The following is a 19614-nucleotide window of genomic DNA, read 5'->3' as shown; positions in this document are numbered from 1 at the left end:
GGTTTTTCACCATTAAGATCCTGGTTCCATTCCAACCCTTTCTTCTTGTATGTCATATTTCAGTCTTACAATGGTGAAAAAAGCCATCAGATTCAGAGGCACTGTTTCTCCTGGTGTGCAGCCTTCTCCCATAATATCCTTAATTATATTAGCAACACTGAAAAACCACTTTTGGCAGGTTATTATTCAGCCAGTGAACTCTCACTAATTTCTGACAAAACTAATAAATATCAGTGGGTGGAAGCTGGTTCACTCCAGATAATGTTAGTTTAAGGAGCTCAAGCCACTCCTTTGGGCTCCATCGGATTGCAGTAGTAAGCAGTGTCTCTTATTCATAAAAGGAGAGGCTAAAGAGAGATTTTATTCCCATGGGGATATTGTTACTTGAGCATCAAAAGTTCTTTGGCCCTGTCACATCACATCTTGCACCCCCCCATCTTTAAAGTTAACCATGAAAGAGTAAACACAATTGATATGACAAACTAATTTGCACCTGCTATGAAGTCTCCTTTTACTAATGCTGTTTGATCTGATTAAATCCCTTGACATCAGTGGAATTACTGCCGATTTACACCAGAGTACATGAGACCAGAATCAGGCTCAGTAAACACAAATGTCTATAGATGCCCTAGGCACATGTCCCTTTTAGCCCAGTTTGAGTTCCCACTTCTATCCTAATATCCCTTTTCTTGTTGCTTGTGCGTACCACAGAAAAATCCCTCTGGACATTAAATTGTTCATTACTAGTGTGTTCAGTTTAGACTTTGTAGGGCACTCTTCTGATACTGTCATTATTACCTACTTATATTTCAGTAGCACCTAGAGTTGCCAGACAGGATGAAAGCCCTGTTGTGCTAGGCTCTGCACATACAGCTAGTAAGATACAGCCCCTGCCTTGGAAAGCTAACAATCTAAATAGCGGAGACAAAGAAAGGGTGGGAGGAGAAAGAGAGGCACAGAGCTGTGCCTTTAACAAGGTCACGTAGCAGATCACTGCCTAATCCAGGAATAAAACCCAGATCTCCTGAGCCCAGTTCAGTGTCCTATTCCTAATACGTAAATAGACCACGAACCCCCTTTACTCTTTTCTCATTGACAGAATCCTAGGGTTTGTTTACATGGTCTGCACTGGAGGGGTGTAAGTTCTAATGCGCACTAGTGTGTCGCGCATTAACTGGCCTGTGTGGGCCCAGCTGGTGTGCACTAGAAGTTCCCTAGTGCGCATCATTGTAGTGTGTAGAACTTACGCCCCTCTTATGCAGACTAACATACCATGCAGACAAGCCCTGAGAGACAGAAAAATACTACATGGTACTCTGTCCTTTCCTTGGAGCCTGAAGCCTAATTATTCCTTATAGTATAGGCTGTGCTGGAGATATATCCAGCCTCGTTTTAAATTAATCAGATGCTGTGACTTCCAGTGTGTCCCTTCGGAGACTATGTCTATAGTCTTTCTGTATATTATTGTTTGTTTAAACAGAGGGACTCTATTGCACCCCAGTGACCCATTGTGTCAGTCCTTTTGCATGCTGGAGCCCAGGACTGGTGTTTCTCAAAGCACTGCCTCCTGTGGGTGACTCTGAAGACATTTTAAATCCCTGGTGCCTCACAATGATGATGATTTTTCACCCATCTCTGCATTTGAAGGGACTTAATGAATTTGTGTGTTGAAAAGGACAGAATGACTTTCTGCAATGTGCTTCCAACTGGGGGCAAAGGCTCCTACTGAGAGGATATTATAGAAGGACGAAAGTGAGCTTGTAAGATCCGTGAACTGAAGTACTGTGGAAGTGAAGCTATAAATGTTTACTGGACTTGAGCTTTTCACTTGGGGAAGTCTTACTTTTGCTGAAACAAGTAATTTCTCTAAGTTCACTTCGGCGAATCCATTAGAGTGACAGATTGTATTTGTTAGAGAACCATTCTGCAGTTTTATTTGTAAAACCTAAAATCATCAGCAAAGAGACAGCCCATTAAATTTAACAGCAAAAGGAAGAAGGGCTGGCAGCACTCCTAATGGACAGGCTGCCTGCCACAGGTTAAGTGTAGATTAGCCTTCAGTAGCATTTGAGCTCATTTCACACAAGGTGCACTCAAGAGTGTAAAATAGATGCTAAAGGATTAGGGGCCAGATCTTCAGCAGCTGTGAATTGGCCAAGCTCCATGGGCTTCAGCAGAGTTACACTGATTTATACCAGTTAAGCATCTGGCCCTAGGCATCTCTCAGTCAGGGATGTACTGGCATCAGAGGGCTGAATTTTTAAGGCAATGTGTGATCAAACTGCGCTTTGTGGAGAACTTGGCACAAGCTGCCTTGCTTTGATGGCATGCTACTGGAGTTAGCATGAAAGATTCATGTTTTACCCACAGCAAAGAAATGGTACAAGCTCTGACTTGAAAAGAACAGATGGAGGGGTTGGAAAAAATTAGCTAAAGCGCCTTATAAGAGTAAATTTGAAAATTAGGATTCATTTACGTTTGCCATCTTGAGGGTTTTGTTTCATAGGTTCAGTTTTCAAACCATAATTTAATATTTTTGTGGTTCTTGTTGTCATTCAGTGCTAAGATCTTCACAGAGTGATTTTGCCCCTTTGCATGATCACACAGACACAGCCAGTAACACATTGCCTGGGCCAATATTCCTCAGTATTTCTCAGTAACCTCACTTAGCTTATGAGCCAGCCAGGTTGTTTCATTGGTTTCCATGAGAAGGACAGGACATTTTCACTGGCATCAGTGACAGAAATGAAATACCCTTCCATTGATATCATTGAAAGAAAGAGATTTTATAGCATAGGGAAGAATTGTTTCATTTTTAAAAAATATATATTCTATTCCCTTAAACTTTTTTCTTATTATTACAAGGCAGAAGAGCTTCTATTTCAACCACTGTCTTAGAGATTTGAATTTAAACTAATTATTTCACTTGGATACATTAACATTCTATAAAAAAGTACATATTATAAACAGCAACAGGGCTCTCATGATTAATGACACCAGAAAATCACCAGACTCAAGTGGGCTCTAAACTGGATGCTCACAGTGGAAATGACAGGCAACCCTGGGATACCCCCATGGAGACCCAGCATGGCTGCAATACCTGGTTTTTTTAGAATGGAGAGGTAAATCTGAGATCCCCTCAGCTACGGACAGACCTGGAACATGATTCTGGGTTGGCGTGACAGTGGTGGGGAGGGGGTCCCTTCGTGCATGCTACCTTCTGAGATTCCATGGTCTGGGTATTGTCTTCAAGTACCTGAGGCATCCTGAAAGAGGAATTATGTACTGCAGGAACGTGGGTGTGTTCTGGAGAACTTGTGCTCCCATGTCTTCTTTATTCATACTGGGGGAAATAAAGCTCCAGTTTAGAAGGAATCTGGTTGTGTTTGCCTCAGGTTCTTTATTTGGTTTCCAAGTGATTGTTTCCTTCTCTTTCAGCTGCAAGACTCTACTTCTCTATTATTTTTTCAATATACCAAGGGCCCATATGTTGGCTATCGGGATTGTCATGTCCCATTGCCTTTCAAGTCGGCTACCTGTCATCTGGTTTTATTGGGATAGAATGGTTTGGGTCACTGTTCAGACTTGATGGCCTTAACATTAGCCTGCCTTGCCCGTTGTCTAACTGGGGACCCCCTTACATTTTTGGGTTCCTCCTACTTTGTGTGTCGCTGACTGAGGGCTGCACGTAGCCCGGTCAAATGACAGGATGGAGAGCTATCTGATGTAGTATTGGCTGAACAGAGCTGCAGAGTGCCTATCGTGAGTGTCACGCTCCAGGCACAGGCTAGTGGAGCAAGAAAAAGGCCATTTCCACCTATCACAGCCTTTTACTGTGCGGTGCCTACTAGGCAATCCTGGAGCTGGACAGAGGCACTGAGAGCAACCAATGGCAGTGGTAGGGTGGGTCTGCCGTTCACTAGCAGGTGCTGTGGCATCACCTGACAGGATTGGGTTAGTCATCAGCCATGCTCCTACAACGTCAGCTGAAATGGCCATGGCCCCATGCGCTTTTCTCTAAGAGGGCTGTACAGAGATGGACAAGCATTATTCATATATCTTATTACTGCATAAAGATAACTTTGAAATATAAAAGCCAGCACATTTCCTCCAGTGCTGCTAGCATAAAGCACACCTTGTAAATAAGATTCAGAACAACTGAAGAAGGCAGCAGGTTGCATGCATTTTTAAGAGGGTATATTTCACCTCCAAACACCAACCTGTCTCTAACCTCTCATCATGCGGTCTGTGCTGTGAAGATAAATCTCATAGAAGGTGGGTGGATCAAACCATCGTCCTCCTTAAAATACTGATGTTTGCTGTTAAACCACCCAGTCCCCCATCCCGCACCTTTGTAAAGATACAGGGTACGTGTCTCCCCTTATCCTCCTGGTATTTTACTGCATGTTTATGTCTGCATAAGCAGCTTGCTTTGTTTTTCCCATCTTCCTAATGGTTTTGTTCAGATTTGTATCTGCTGTTGCCAGGAAGCTGGATGCTCCCACTGTTGTAAATCTCTTGGAGCACCTGAATATCTTTTGAAGCTAAGTGAAGTGTGGATCTTAACTGCATTTCATGCCTCCTGAAGCAATTGTTTAGAGTTTGTATCATAGTTATTGACTCATTCATCTGGGCTGAGTGCATACTGTGAACAGGAAAAAAACCTCCAGGCCCATCTACCACTAACAGAATGCTCAGTATTGTCAAGTGCAGTTTTAGCTCTGAATGCACAAGAGAGGGAGGCATTCATTTTAGCTGGCTTTTGTTACTGCCCCTCCTCTCTCTGGTGCTCTCTCGCCAACATGGGTGTTTGGGAAGAGGTGGTGTGATTCTTTGGCCTGTTGGTGAGTCTGTCGCCCATCAGATGTTAGCTGGAGATTTTCAGATGGGGGATGGTGTCTCGCCTTCATGTCCGATGTAAGTATTTATGGGCCTGGTGTGATCTCTGATGGTCTTATAACAGGTATCTGAAGGCGGTATAATTAGGAAATGTCAACTGATTAAGCTGGGCATGCTGTGGCCCAGTGACAAGTGCCACACACTTCCAACCTGCCAACAACAGCGAACTGCCAACCGGACACTAATGCAGATTGCAGATTCGGGTGACACAGTGAGCTCAAAACATCTCTAAATCTGTTATCTTGAGATTAGGTGAAGCACTAGCTCTCTATGGGTTCCCCTGGAAAGTCACTACCAGGATTGTCTGCTGTACTCTGTGGCAGAGGAAGAGTATTAGACTGGCCTTGGAGGAAGAGGTGGGAAATCTGGGCTGCAGCTGCTCTCTGACTTTTGTGTTACCAATTGCCCAGCCAGTTAAGAATGCCAACGTTCATCCACTGGCCGTTCCAGCTCTTAGAGAGGAGATGGCCAGATATGGGACCTTTCAGGGAATGCTGCTGCTTCTCTATCTGATGGCAAACCAGGAATAACACAACAGGCTTCTCCAGCACCTACACTTCGGGATGGATTGTGGCCTGAGTGACGGACAGCACGTAACTATGCTGCCTCTGGACTAGGACAGGAACCCATCTGTGACTCAGAGTCAGGTCAGTCATTGCTTCCCCCTGGGTCCAGATGGAAAGTAAACTGCTCCATCCCAATAACTGGCATGGATTACTATGTGCGCTGTGCTGGCTATCACGTTTCGTAGATTATAAATCCAGAAGGTATGACTGTGATCACCTAATCTAACCCCTGCAGAACACAGGCCACAGAACGTCTCTGAATTAATTCCTGTTTGAACTAGAGCAGATCTTTTAGAGAAACATCCCACCTTGGTTTAAAAAAATTGCCAGTGATGGAGAATCCACCACAATGCTTGGCAAATGTTTCCAGTGGTTAATTACCTTCACAGATAACAATTGGTGCCTTATCTCCAGTCTGAATTTATTTAGCTTCAATTTCCAGCGATTGGATCATGTTAGACCTTTCTCTGATAGATTAAATAACCCATTATCAAATTTTTATTCCCCATGTAGGTATTGATAGACTGTGATCAAATCATCCCTTAATCTTCTCTTTGTTAAAATAAGCAGATTGAGCTCCTGGAGGAACTCAGTGCTGTGGAGGAACTCAGTGCTGCGGGTGTGTGGAGTCAAGGCTCTGCCCATTCCCCACCCACCGGTGTGGAAATGGGAGTAGTGAGACTGTGCCAACTGTTGTCTCCTTTGTTCACAGACTGGCAATACTGGTAGTCCATGCAGGGGAGTATAGGGACCACCCTATTCTCCCTTGCTCTCTCACACAGGCATGGAACAAGGCTCACAATTGAGCTCTTCGGCTGTTCCCGATGCTTTGATCAGTTACAAATGCTTCGTTCCACCTTGTCATCTGAATCTGCCCTGACAGCTTCATGCTGTTGTGAGAGAGGAAGAGATCTTTTAAGAGAAGACGTCTACCCTGCACCAAATGTGAATACAGATGGAGATACAGTGAAGGTCTTGTCAAAGGTAAGGGAATACATCTGTTTAAAAGAATGAACATCCAGTGTAGCAAGAGACAAAGAACTGCTGCTGAAGAGTTGACCTGTAAAAGGACAGTCCTGATAGAAGAATGCTTGTTTGTACCAAAGCATGTTCACAGAAAAGCACATGCTTCTTCAGTGGATAAACCTTTCCAAAGAACAGCATTTTGCTCCAGCGAGAGTACCCGTTCAGCAAGTTTTAACCTTTCAGTGTCTTGTATGCTTTCATAGTCTGCTCTGTCCCCAGCACTGAAGATGAGACATCTCCACAGGAGTTTCCTGTTGAACTAATCTGTTCTGACCTTTTCGAGATACAGAATTCAGCAGGCAAATGACTCGTATTTCCTATAACTATTGGTGTAAATAGCATTTGGCTTTCTGTTTACACAGTGAATGCCTTACTGTATCCATTTACTGGATCTGAGGGGTACCACCCTTCTCTTTGAACTGAACAAGCCAGTGTCCATTCTGCAGGCATCACTCTTGAGGCGCAGAGGATTATCGAGAAGAGCATATACCTAAAAACCCACTATGGGCTGGATCCTCCACTGGGGTCAATTAGCATAGCTCTACTGATGTCTGTGATTTACATATTTATGTAACATTTGATGATTTCTCTGCTGATCTGTACCAGGTTCTGACCCTGTCTTTTCAATTTCCTCAAATCTCCCTCTTTCCCCCACCACTTTACTGTGTTCCACTAGTCTTTGCCTCCAAAGCTGAAAGTCTAAAAGTCTGAAGTTTGGATCCATGTAGTTATTTTTCTGGAAGGTGACTGACTGTCCTGGTTGTAGCCAGAGCCTTTTGCTACAAGCCACATTACCAGTGTCTTGAATATTTAGCAAAATACTGTACTTTGTCATCTCTGCTGCTGTATTTTTGTAGTGGCTTTGTATGGCCAAAGGATGACGTTTACTTCTGTGCAGAGAAGCCAGCATAAGGCTTATACCCCCACTTAAGTCCCACTAAAGTCCCTTTAGCGTGCATTTCACCTGGAGTGACATTTAGACGCCATCTGATTGGTATTATAAATGTGCAAAGGGGGCGTTCTCGGGTTTCTTCATCCACATCTCCCTGTGCCCAGGGAGAAATCATTCTGAGATACTAGCCTGGTTTGTTAATTTTGGGAAAGTTTGTTGTACTGTGTATGGCTAAATAGATATTTACATTCAGTGCTTATACAAACTGACAATTTCACCTTTAAAATAAAATATCAGAAAGTATGTTCTTGTCTAATATGTCACAGGTTGCACATTACACAACTCTGTGTACTCAGTAAACATGATTATAGCAGCTACTTACATCTCGGAAGGTGGCCAGAAAGGCTGGAGACATTTAAAAGAAAAAAGAGGGAGAAAGCTTAGATTCTGCAGAAAGTGTTGCGATGCCCAGAAAACATCTTTGTTACTCGCATGAGGGCTGTCAACCTGAGGCTGAGAATCTTCAGGATAAAGCATCTTAGTCTTTGTATTTCAGGGATCTTGGGTCTTTAGGAAGATGAGAAAAGGGCTCTCCATTTCAGTTTCCAACTTGCTGTTGTATAATCCTGCAAAGATTTATGCATGTGCTTAACTTTGCACCTGTGGACTAAAGTTAAGCACGCTCAGAACTCATGGCCAGATCGGTACCTCAGTGATTTCCAGTGGATCTGGGAGGCTGAGCTCTGGAAATAGAGAGGAATTCACTACTATCGGTGGATGAGGAAATGTTAACTTGTGTTCTTCTCATCTGCGTGACCTTGGCTGTGCCATTGCACTGAATGTGGAGGCCAATAAAATGAACAACCCCTGTTGCCTTCTGATAGGGGTATAAAAATATAATTACTTCAACAGTGACTTATGATTCAATGAAACAGGGACCTTCTCTTTTTTGATTGAATTATGCAATGGTATTTCTAGAAGACTGGAAGCAGATGGCTAGCTCTGGTCAGGCATTTAATAGCCTGAATTACGGCTGTGCAGAGGGGAAGGTGGATGAGTTTGAATTGAGCTTGACTGGAACGCATTATTCTTGCCCTTCTGGTTGCCTTGTGCCATGACACAATGACACATTCATGTGGAAGAAAGAGGCTGGGGGATGGAGCAAGATGTTTTGCAGAAACAAATTCATGAGGTATGTCTGCTGTGGAGACCGGCTGTGATACAGACTGTGATTGTTCTGAGAGGGGCTTTTGCGGCCAGGCCGCACGGCTGAATGCTGAGTGAGAAGCAAAGTGCTGTGCAGGAGGGCATGTTATAAAACCAATGCAGACATCCCAGTGCTGTTTGTGAGATGGGGCACTGTTCACGCTAGGTTTGTTGCTGTTCTGCAGAAACATTCATGAGGAAAACTGGGAAAAGAAAGAACACTGTCATGCAGAAAGAACTCTGCAAGCCATGGAACTCACCAGCTAAAAGAAAAAAATAAAAGCATAAGCAACATAGCAAATGCACACAAGTATGGGACATGTCTTCTGCACATATGGTTTGCCTCTTTTGATTGCTGGGTTTATGTGACTTAGTTAAAATTAGCACAGGTTGCATATGTTTTCATGAAAGCATGTGTGAACTCCCACATCCGAAAACATGTTTGCTGCACTCTTATGGGAGCTACAGGTGAACAGTGAATGAGCAAGTGCCAAACCCATCTTTAGAGTTTGGAAGGGTATGTTTAGTTCAGAGCATTAGTCTTCAAGGAAGCCAGCCAGAAATCACTGGTTCTAGAACTCACTCTTTCCAGGGAACTGCAGTCCCAAAGACGAAATGCAAAGCAACCTCTGGTAAATAAAAATGTCTCTTTTGCCTTTCTCGTCTCACCAGCCCTTGGCCCCTTTGTCAAGCTAACACACGGGAATATCTGCTCTGTGCTCCTGGACTCATAGCAGAACAATAAGACTCAGTGGTGAGTTGAGAGTTTTCTTAAGCATTTTCATTCTCCTTTCCCACCATAGGAATCTCTGGGTCAATATGTCCAGGAACAATTGCCATTCTTTCTCAAGACAAGGGGGGGGGTGTCAGTTCCTTATGGGAACATTATAAGGAGCAGCAGAAGTAGGGATTTTCTGATCATGACTTGTCAATTGAGTTTAGTAGCTTGAGAGGGAGAGCAGGAATCTGTGACCGTTCTGCGCCCTTGCAAAAGGGCGTCAGTGCTGTATCTCCTGGTAAATTCTCTGACCTGCATAAAAAGCTCTTGCCTTGTGTTTGGGATGGTTTTTCATCGTTGTTATGTTCCAGTCTCTCCTGGGCAAGGTCCCCATCACTGTTTGAAGCAGTAAGAAGTTTCCCCCAGGGCCCTACTATTTAAAAAAAAATAGCGATTTTGCTGCCGGTGCAAAGTTCTGAACTAACAGGCCTTCAGACTGAAGTTGTCTGTTCATTCACAGATAAGGCTAAGCAGCAACAGTGCCAATGTCAGTGCCAGCTCCCAGTGCATTGCACCCCATGTGCCTGACTCCAAAGTGGTAGAGGACAGTTCACTCTTTATGTCCTTTCACTGCTTTGCCAATGCTGAGGTGGCTAGGAAGGCTGCCAATTGTAGACATGGCTTTGTGTTGTGCACATTTCACATTGCCTGCCTGTCTGTTTTTCTAAGTGGTATCTGAGCGCAAACAAAATATTAAGCGTGAACAATCAGCCAGAGAGACTTCTCCCATCCCTTTGAGACGTGCTGAGAGATCGTAAGTCTTTTCTTCTGCAGCTGCTTCTTCCTTTACTTGCCACCTTCAGAGAAGTTACGGTGGGAAAGCTCATGCAAAAAGATGGGTTGTGATTTTTGTTCAGAAAGTGGTAGGGTCTGTGATTGTTATAGCGTCTGGCAGAGAGGAGTTCCAGCTGCTGATGAGGCCAGAACCCCCGAACTTGCAAGTTTCACCCAGGGCATTGTCAACAGGAGAGCCCCTTAGGTCCATATCCCATTCCTTGAACAATCTAGTCCTCCACAGTGAGAATGACTAATCTGCGCTCTGCCGTGGTTAATGTGCACCTTTCTCCTGACCCGAGAAAGCTCAGATGGTAGGAACTGTTCCAATACAAGAGGAGCAGGAGGTAAAGGCAGCACTTAGAGCTGTTTGACTCCAGTTCTCCACCTGGATGCAGTGTTGGATTCTCCAGCTGCAGCCTCTTTAGCACTAACCCCATTCTCTTCCTGTGGACCTAGTGCTCATGTGGTGTCTGGGAAGTGTTCTATGAGCCTGCAGTGTCACTCCATTACCTATGTTTGGGAGGGAGTAGGGAGAGGCCCTGAACACCTAACAATGACATCAAATCACCTTCTTCTATGGCCATGACAAAACCATCACCTGTTTGGCTTTGTTAGTGAGCTAAGTAGCCATGTGCTTGATCTAAAGGGGGCAGTAGGTTTCTTTGTTTAAAACAGCAACACGCAACTCAGCCTCCTGAGTCAAACTATTAAGTGTCAAACCCTCCACTTCCCCCAAGCCCAGCAATCTGGAGAACAGGGAATGGAGAAGAGAACAGTGAAGTGAGAAGAGAACAGACGAAGACAGATGTTTCCATGACCTTGTCTTGAATGAACAGCATTCGTGCCATTTCTCCCTGGGTGCCTACCCCTCCCTCCTGCCTCCCAATTGATCAATTCATCTTGAGTGTGCCAATAAAATCAAGCCGAGTATTGGCATTGTGTCAAGGTATCAGCCATGGATGTGGGTTCCATACATTAAACAGCCATATAACCTGCATTTTATGAAGCCAGCTACTCATAGCATCACTGGGTTTATGGTGATTATCGAATCAGCCACTCATAACTAGGGGATGGGGAAATTGTTACCAGTGGCTTTTATGATCTGCCCTAAATCAAGGACTCTTTTTTTCATTTTCATTTTTTAATTTTAATTTGGGGTGGGGGAGCCACTCCTTTTTTTTAACTGCATAGTAGCTTATCAGTGATTTTGAATGTTACATGAAATGCAACTCTTGTTTCTGCATTGTGCCTATTACATTGTCTTAAAAAACCAATCAAGTGTTCTTCTGGAGCTCTGAAGTATGGAGATTCATTTTCTGCTGCTTTGGTCTCTTTGCCATGAGCGGGATGATATATGAATAGGAATTGCAAATAACTGTTTACAGCAAGCAAAGTCATGGACCAGCCTACTTTAATTTCTGCTCTCCACTGGAGACCATCTTTGCTGATGGTCAAAATTAATTAAGCAGGAGGAGAGTCAGGAGGCAGCGCGAATCCAGTTCTGACACTGAAATATTAATAGAGAGATAATCAAGAAAGAGTATGTGTGAATATCTAATCAGCTTACAGTTTGCATGTTTACTGATGCAGTGAGCTTTTGGGCACAGTCATTTAGGGCAGTCAGTTAGGAGCCAAGGTGGGTGTGACTGCTGGCTGACTTCTCAGTCTGGAAATAAATAATGCAGGCGAGTGTAGTGGGGCGAGGCATGTTTCCCCCTTGCATTTTGATGTTTCTTATGTCATTTCTGTGAGAACCTATTGCTCAGGCTGGGTGTGTCTGGCTTCAACCTGAGACAGGAGTTCTTCCCTGGCCAAGATCATAGAACCCTACTGTTGCACAACTTTGTTTTCACAGCAAGGCAGCTCAGTGGTGTGGTGGCAATTACATTCCTGGTCCTGCAAGGTGCTGTGCTTCCTCTGTTCCCACTGATGGCAGTAAGGATTGAGCGCTCAGCTTCTCACAGGGATTGACCCTAAGAATCTAATCCTCTGTACAGAAACAAATATTCAAACGGCTCAACCCCCTAACTCAAAACCTAATATCTGTGGGTTCAGGAATGGCTCCTAATAGACAGAGGTATGTTGCCATATCCTGCCAAACAGTGAATGGCTTGACTGTGCTATGCCTACATGTATGTCAGATCTCCATACCATTTTGCAGGGGAGTACAAGGCAACATACATCTTGCATGAATGGCACCTGTTGTAGTCATACGGTTCCCCAGCACATGCTCCAGCCCTGTGGGATGTGGAGTATAAACTGCTTTACGGGTCCATTCGCAGAAGTGGAAAGAAAATGATGAGAAATGATTCCGTGATAAAACTGGACTGAATTTAATGAAAATCCTAAAAGTAAATGTCACTATTGGCACCAGAGACAGTCAAATACCATTTCTCACATGAATGTCAGTGTAATAACGACTCAGGCCTTGGAGATTTTTATTGCTGTATTTCTGAAAACAGTTTTTTCCTCTAACACAATGGAAATTGGATTTTGCAGAGCTGCGAGGGATTTGTGTGCAGCAGATAGTGGTATGGAATGATAAAGCAAAAACCTGTTTACAGACCTGTTCATGAGTGGTAGCATTGCACAGGTTACCAAGGAGTGGCCTGGCTTTTCAAACGTTTTCTCGGGCTCTGTAGCCTAATCTCTGTGGAAATATCTGTTGTTACTACTGAAAAGGGAGAATCCTGAACTCGCCGCTTGAATGCATAACAAATGTGAAAAGAACTTTGTGTAAAGCAAACATACAGGGTCAGTAACTTAGACATTAAATTACATATGGAGTTTGGTAATAGGATAGTGTACATACCCTTTCACATGCAAGCCAATGGTTCAGACACAGTCCCAAATGAGACTGAAAATGGTCGCTAACTAAGTGAAGTCTGCTGGTAGCTGGTGGCCTGAATCCACTGCTCAGTGGGCAGGTGGATACACATCCCACTTGACATCAACTGCCCCCATTGTTGGCAGTGAACGGATGCAGACTCCACCACCCTGTTGACCAATAGTTTCTCCAAGACAGGTGGGTGGCTCTTTACAGGCAAACTTGTACAGTTAACTAGGGAGCCTTTGCCACAGCACCTTTCTCCAGCACTTAGTGAGAGAATAAAAAGCAAATGATTTGCCATCAGAGCCCAAGGTGGTGGTGTGTTACACAGAGAGCAGCTAATGAGGTGGGATGCATTTCTAGTGGAGGTGGTGGAATATGGTAGCATAAGTATATTTAAGCAAGAACTGGATGGCTGCATGGACTTGAATACATTAATTTCTGTGAGGAGTAAGAGCATGACACCCGGCTGGGGGCAACAGAGAATACGTTTTCTGATTATGCTCCTTCCCCCACCCCCCAAGGAAGGCTAATATGGCAATGGGGAAGGGGGGTTATATGTCTTTTTTTCTGGCACAAAAAGCTTTTCAAAGCGTTGAGAGTTATTTTTCAAAAGTGGACAAGCTGTAAAGGTAAAGGTGGCAGAACTGTAATCCAGCTCTGGTGCAAGTGGTGTATTTTGGCACATGACCATGTGATGCGCACTGGCTAACTGTTGGCTTCCAGTTCTTGGTTTTGACCTGTCAAAGCCCTACAGGGGACCTGCCTACTTGAGAAACAGCTCTCCCCGTGTGCCACATTGCTGTTGTTGCAGTCGTGGAGGCATCTGAGCTGGAGTTTCCTTGCTAGAAAAGAGGGAGCTGCCAGCAGGGAGTTCTTCATGAAGAGCCCTCAACTTTGGAACCCACTCCCTGCCCTTGCTCTGATATCGCCCAAATCCATTGACCTTTAGTGTATTTGTTAGGGTTTTCGGGGAGGACTGAGTGATTGGCTATCATGGGGCATGGCTTTTTGGCAGGGGAGAGGACATTTTGCTACTTTGAATTACTAATTGGTTAATCTAATTGGGGGGTGCGGCATTTTCATTGCATTTGTTGTGTCCTCCTTTTGTAAAATTAGCCCTTATAGTTGCTTACGAGGGAAAATCTGTTTAGGTCTCGTTTAATAAATTTACTGGTGAGAAGACACCCAGCTTCATATCGTGCTTTTGTAGAAGGGGATTTAGTTAACTGGACAGTGAGAAAGTATTTTCTTACATTTAGTGGTTGGGGGGGTAGGTTGGGGTGGGAGGAAGCTTGTGATGAGAGATCCCACAGCACTTTAAAAACCACAGCTTAAATTCTCTGAAGAAGACTGGAAAATTGGGAGGATGGTTCATGAACAGGGTTGCAAGAATGCAAGGTGCTGAAGGATGGGTAGTATTGATAAGTCACCTTCTTAGACAAGGAGCACTGTCCATTTCTCCTCAGCTAGTTATCTCCCTAAGGTGTCCATTAGTCCACTTTAATCTTTCTGACTGAAAAGAAGTGTCTCCACCTCATCTAAAACACTCAGAAGACAGAAAGACATGGGTGAGGATAGCCAAACACATAACTAAGAGGGCCATTCTATTCCCTGAGGTTGTATATTGACTGTAGACAGTAATATGAGCTTGTTTGTAAAATCCTGTGGTGAACACTGATGCACAGGACAGTCTGGGATTTGGGTGAGTTAGTCCCACTGTTATTAACAGGAAATACTAGGTACATGTACACTGCAGAAAGAACACACTCTTTACAGATGAGTCATTTAGCGTTAGCATAGAAATGTTCCAATGGAAAGGTTCTTTTTTGTACATGCTGTTTAATATTCTTTAATATGCTCACGACATTTATTGGCAAGATGTATTTCTTGCAAATATCAAAAGTGAAGGATTTCAAAACATCTCATGAAAAAAATTAAGGTCAGCCTGAGGGAGAATACGGGAGCAAATAAAAGATGAAATAATTTACTATCTACAGGGAAGGTGCATGTAAAATGACAACTCATGCTCAACTGTGGTCTGAAGGAAGATTGTTTACATGTGTGATGGTAAGCAGCCACAAGGCACTGGTTTTACAAGTTAGGGTGATTTACTCAATTTAAACAAGATTTTTCTTAACTAAAATAATCTTAAAATTAAAAGATTCCTTGATAATCTGACTGTTAGTAATTTCTCTATAATTGTGCATGTGACCAGCTTTACACCTTGTATTCTCTCCACCAATTAGCAGAATTTGCTTTTAACCTATGATGCGGTGTGTCTGGGAATGGCTTGTCTTGACTATCGAGCAGTGTTCCGAATGCTATAGTTAAGGCTGAAAACATAAGAATTGCCATATGGGTCAGACCAATGGTCCCCCTAGCCCACTATCCTGTCTTCCAACAGTGGCCAATGCCAAGTGCTTCAGAAAGATGAACAGAGTAGACAATCGTCGAGTGATCCATCCCCTGTCCAGTCCTAGCTTTTGGCAGTCAGAGACTTAGGGACACCCAGAGCATGGGGTTGCATCCCTGATCATCTTGGCTAACAGCCATTGATGGACCTATCCTATGTGAATTTACCTAATTCTTTTTTTTTACCCTATTATAGTTTTGGCCTTCACAACATCCCCTGGCGAGGAGTTCCACAGGTTGACTATGCATTGGGTGAAGAAATACTTCCTTTTGTTTGTTTTGAACCTGCTGCCTATTCATTTCATTGAGTGACTCCTGGTTCTTGTGCTATGTGAAGGAGTACATGGCACTTGTTCACCCAGTCATGATTTTTTTAGACTTCAATCATATCCCCCCCTTAGCGGTCTCTTTTCCAAGCTGAAGAGTCCCAGACTTTTTGTTTGTAACTTATATACTAATGATGCCTGGCCAGGAACTTGTACCTCACAGTCAGACATATCACAGAGCTAGCAGGTCTGCTTATTTTTTATTCCTTCTGCTTGTCTGCTTATTCCTCTTCATCCACAGTCACGGAACTGGAAAGTTGTTTTGTTTTGTCTGTTTGTTCTTGCCTTGTGGCTGCTTCCCGTCACACATGTAAACAGTCTTCCTTCAGACTACAGTTGAGTGTGACTTGTCGTTTTGCATCTATCTTCCTTTACACTTAATGGTCATCACTAGGTCACTGTAATTCTCACTGGGATGAAATGAGACAAACCAGCTGACCAACTGGATGCGCAGCTGAAGATTAAATTGACTTGGGGCCCAATCCTGTGAGGGGCTGGGGGCTTCCTGCGAAGTGCTGAATGGCCTGAACTCTAAGGCTGAAGGTAAAGCCTGGCAGGGGGTCCAGCTCATGCAGAATGTGGCAGACAACCTCCTCAGCGGGACAGGCTGGTGTAAGCACACCATCCCTGTCCCAGGTGCTAGAACTAGGGGTGCTGCTGCACCCCCTGACTTGAAGCGGGTTCCATCATATACAGGGTTCACTGTTTGGTTCCATAGCTCTCAGCACCCCCACTATACAAATTGTTCCAGCACTCCTGCCTGCACTCTAGTCCCGAAACTGGCTCATAATCCACTTCCATTACCTCTTCAGAGCTTTGGTTCTTAATTTCAGAGCCATCCAAAGTACTAGTCCAGTACCAATCCACACATGGAACAGTTACAATACAATGTATAGGGAACACCTGTCAATAGGATAGGCAGAAGGTGTAGAAGGTTATGAAAACCAGGTTTGGGAGCAAATGACTGAGCTTTGGGAACTGGGAGGCTAATGGAATGGGATGTAATTGTTTTATTGGCAAGTAGTTTAGGTAAAGAAATTTTGAGACTGGATTTTATGTGATGTAAGGAGTTTAACCAGGTGTAGAGAGGCAGAGAAGTTGTTCCAGATGGTGGAGGAAGAGTGAAAGAAAGATTTATTGTCCACTCTCTGGAAACAAGGACAGGGAGATGTCTGGTCCTTGAACAGTGTCAGAAATACACTTGGAAAATGGCAAGAGATGAGATGTTAAGAGGAGAGGCAAATATATAGAAGACATTCCAAATGAGTGATTCAATCCTGGTCCCACATAAGTTAATGGCTAAATTCCCATTGACTCGAATGGGAACAGGAATGGACTGTTGGGGAGAGACTTTACACAGGATCCTCCAATGAACAGGAAGTTGAATAGAGATTTTGGAGGATGGAGAGAAATTGGTTTTGTTTATGGATTCAGGAGAGGAGATGACTATGAAGTCCTGTTCAGTTACTGGAAAGGCTTTTAACTGTAATTCCAATGCCAATTAGTTCACCCGTCAGATTAAACTATGGTGGAACTGCAAACAAACTACAAACCAAAACACCTTTGGCAGCTTCCAGTTCCGTAGATGTGGATAAAAAGGAATAAGCAAACAAGAGTTACTTGACAGCTCTGTGATATGCCTGAGTGTGTACAAATTCCTGGCCAGGCCTCATTAATAAATCACTTTTCCAAATACTCTCTTGGCATATAAATTTTTTCCCCCCTTCCTGTCATTTTTGAAAAAAAAATCTAAGAAGTTACAAACGACATGACTCTATGACATTTTAAATATTTAAAACAAGAGTAGAGTTTACATCCGTGACCTTTAACAAATGTACAGTAATGTGAGAACAAATTTGCTTCAGAACAGCTGCTGTCTAGGTACAAACTGGCATGAAGATTAGGAAAGTAATTGGCTAGTTTTCAGATAATTACCATAATTATAGTGACACCATTTGGATCACATCTAACTGTGTTTCTGCTGCGCATTGGATAATTTTATAATTGGCATTTAAATTAACAGTGAAGGTAAAGACTTTCCTGGAGTGTAAATCCTGAGCAGGTCAGAGATGGGAGGACATAAGAGAGTTTGAAGGGAGTGGGATTGGCTTTTATATATATGGCTGCATTCTAGTGCATTCACACCACATGTTCTCAGTAGTCTAGCGGGCTGGACAATTATCTGCTGATTGCACTGTCAGCCAAATGATCTGTGTTTGAGTTCCAAGCTCTGTTCCTTGGTGATAAAGAAGCACCTCTTACTGGTCAGATTAATGTTGTTTCCTGGACCCCATTGCTCTCAAGTTATACTCTCTGGCTGACCTAGGAGCAGTGCTGATAGGTTACAAAGGGAGCAGCACCCAGCTCTTGGCCCTAATTCCAGGTAACAGAGTCATGAGCCTATGGGTGGGCAGAAGAAAAAATTAAAGGGGAAAAATGTGATAAATTCAAGACAATCTCCCCTGCTCCCAGCTCTGATTCCTGTTAAATATGCAGCTTGTGTACCTAACCATCTTCCTTATGTAGGTATCTGTTTGATGTTGAATAACACAGTGCAGCAGGTGATGGTTTAATGATGTCTGGGGCAAGGACCATATTATTGTTCTTTTCATACTGTGCTTTGCAAAGTGGGTTCCCTGGTCCATGATGGGGACTCCTTTTGGTAGCCAAGAGCACTTCCTGGAGCTGGAACACTGATCCTTTGGGGCAGGCCTGATTCTAGTTAATAAGGTCTGCCAGGCTGCAAGAGAGACATGGTACAACATATGCCTAAGCACGTCACGACACACAGTACAAGAGATTTAATTACCTCCTGTGTCTCGTCCCACTTGCATCATGTGGACAATGCTAAGTGGAGAATTCTCTTAAGATTCCAGTCCTGAAGGCAGTTCATCCCTGAGAGTAGAAGGGGTCAGAGGTAGGTTTAGGGCTCAGCTGAGGGATGTCTTCAGAAAAGAATGCAGCTGGCAGAGGCAAATTGGGCATGTTTGCTGGAAGACTCTTAGCACTGAGGCAAAGCATTGGGTCACTGCCTCTGAGACTTTGTAGTTATTAGAACAAGGATTTGGGACTCTCTGGGCTCCTTATTGCTGTATCCAACTTCCTGTGTGCCTTGCTTAGAACAAGCCACTTAAGGCATCTCTGTGCCTCAGTCTCTCTTCTGTAAAGTGGAGAAAATAACCCATACAGTCTTATAGTCAGATTTGATTAGCAGATGCCTGCAAAGTGCTTTGCCATCCCCAAGCACTTTATAAAGTTTTACTTTCTGCATTAGGCTCCTCTTTGCTGTTTTCAGCAGATCCTTTCTCACGGGTCCAGCATAGACACCTGCTGTGTAGGTTTGCAGAAAAAGAAAATCCGTTAAAGTGGGGGAAGAAATACCATGCAGAGCTGTATTAGGAGGGATGCTGGACACCAGCTGATAAACTGGAGCTTCTTCTGCCCCATGGCTCATAGCTTCTGGGAGAGCTTTATTCCTGTGGTCAGCAAGACCTCTTGTCAATCCCTTATTTTCTAGGATCTATAGGGCTGGCTTGTGAGATTTGCGCACAGCCTGAGCAAACCTGACTGCCCCAGGTTGAGCTCCTGGAAGGGTTTTCGCTCAGGAAGTCATAACCCCCACTTCCTGAGTAGCTGATTGCACAAGAGACTGGCTATCTCCCCATGGGCTGGTGTGGAGTGGGCCAAACTCACAGCCCTGCCTTCTCTCCTCCTGTCACATATATTTGAGTACAGAAAGTGCAGCTATGACAGGCCCTGCTGCTAGCTGCCCAATAGGCCGAGGGTCTTTGTATACTGCCACTCCCCTGCACACCTGCATGACAGCCCATCTCTCTCTAGTCCTGGGGGTTTTTAATCTGTCCCGGTATTCCTAGAGAAATCAACACATACTCATTAGA

General features: G+C 43.9%; 1 protein-coding gene across 2 annotated transcripts in view; it reads left to right on the top strand.

Annotated features, from left to right (window-relative positions):
- LOC119844855 (transmembrane protein 211-like) overlaps window positions 1–19614 on the top strand; it is a 156769-nt gene that overhangs the window by 69368 nt on the left and 67787 nt on the right. Inside the window, exon 3 of one of the 2 annotated variants that reach the window (XM_043499548.1) lies at window positions 6178–6364. The exons of the other annotated variant lie outside the window; for it this stretch is intronic. Within the exon in view, the coding sequence (XP_043355483.1) occupies window positions 6178–6194 (17 nt within the window). The 3' untranslated portion in view covers window positions 6195–6364. Of the gene's footprint in view, window positions 1–6177; window positions 6365–19614 lie in introns of those variants that run through there. 2 annotated transcript variants of the gene reach the window in all.

The sequence above is a fragment of the Dermochelys coriacea genome, chromosome 17 (genome assembly GCF_009764565.3).
Source record: "Dermochelys coriacea isolate rDerCor1 chromosome 17, rDerCor1.pri.v4, whole genome shotgun sequence".
NCBI classification, from domain to species: domain Eukaryota; kingdom Metazoa; phylum Chordata; order Testudines; family Dermochelyidae; genus Dermochelys; species Dermochelys coriacea.
This window is presented reverse-complemented; position numbering and strand designations above follow the sequence as displayed.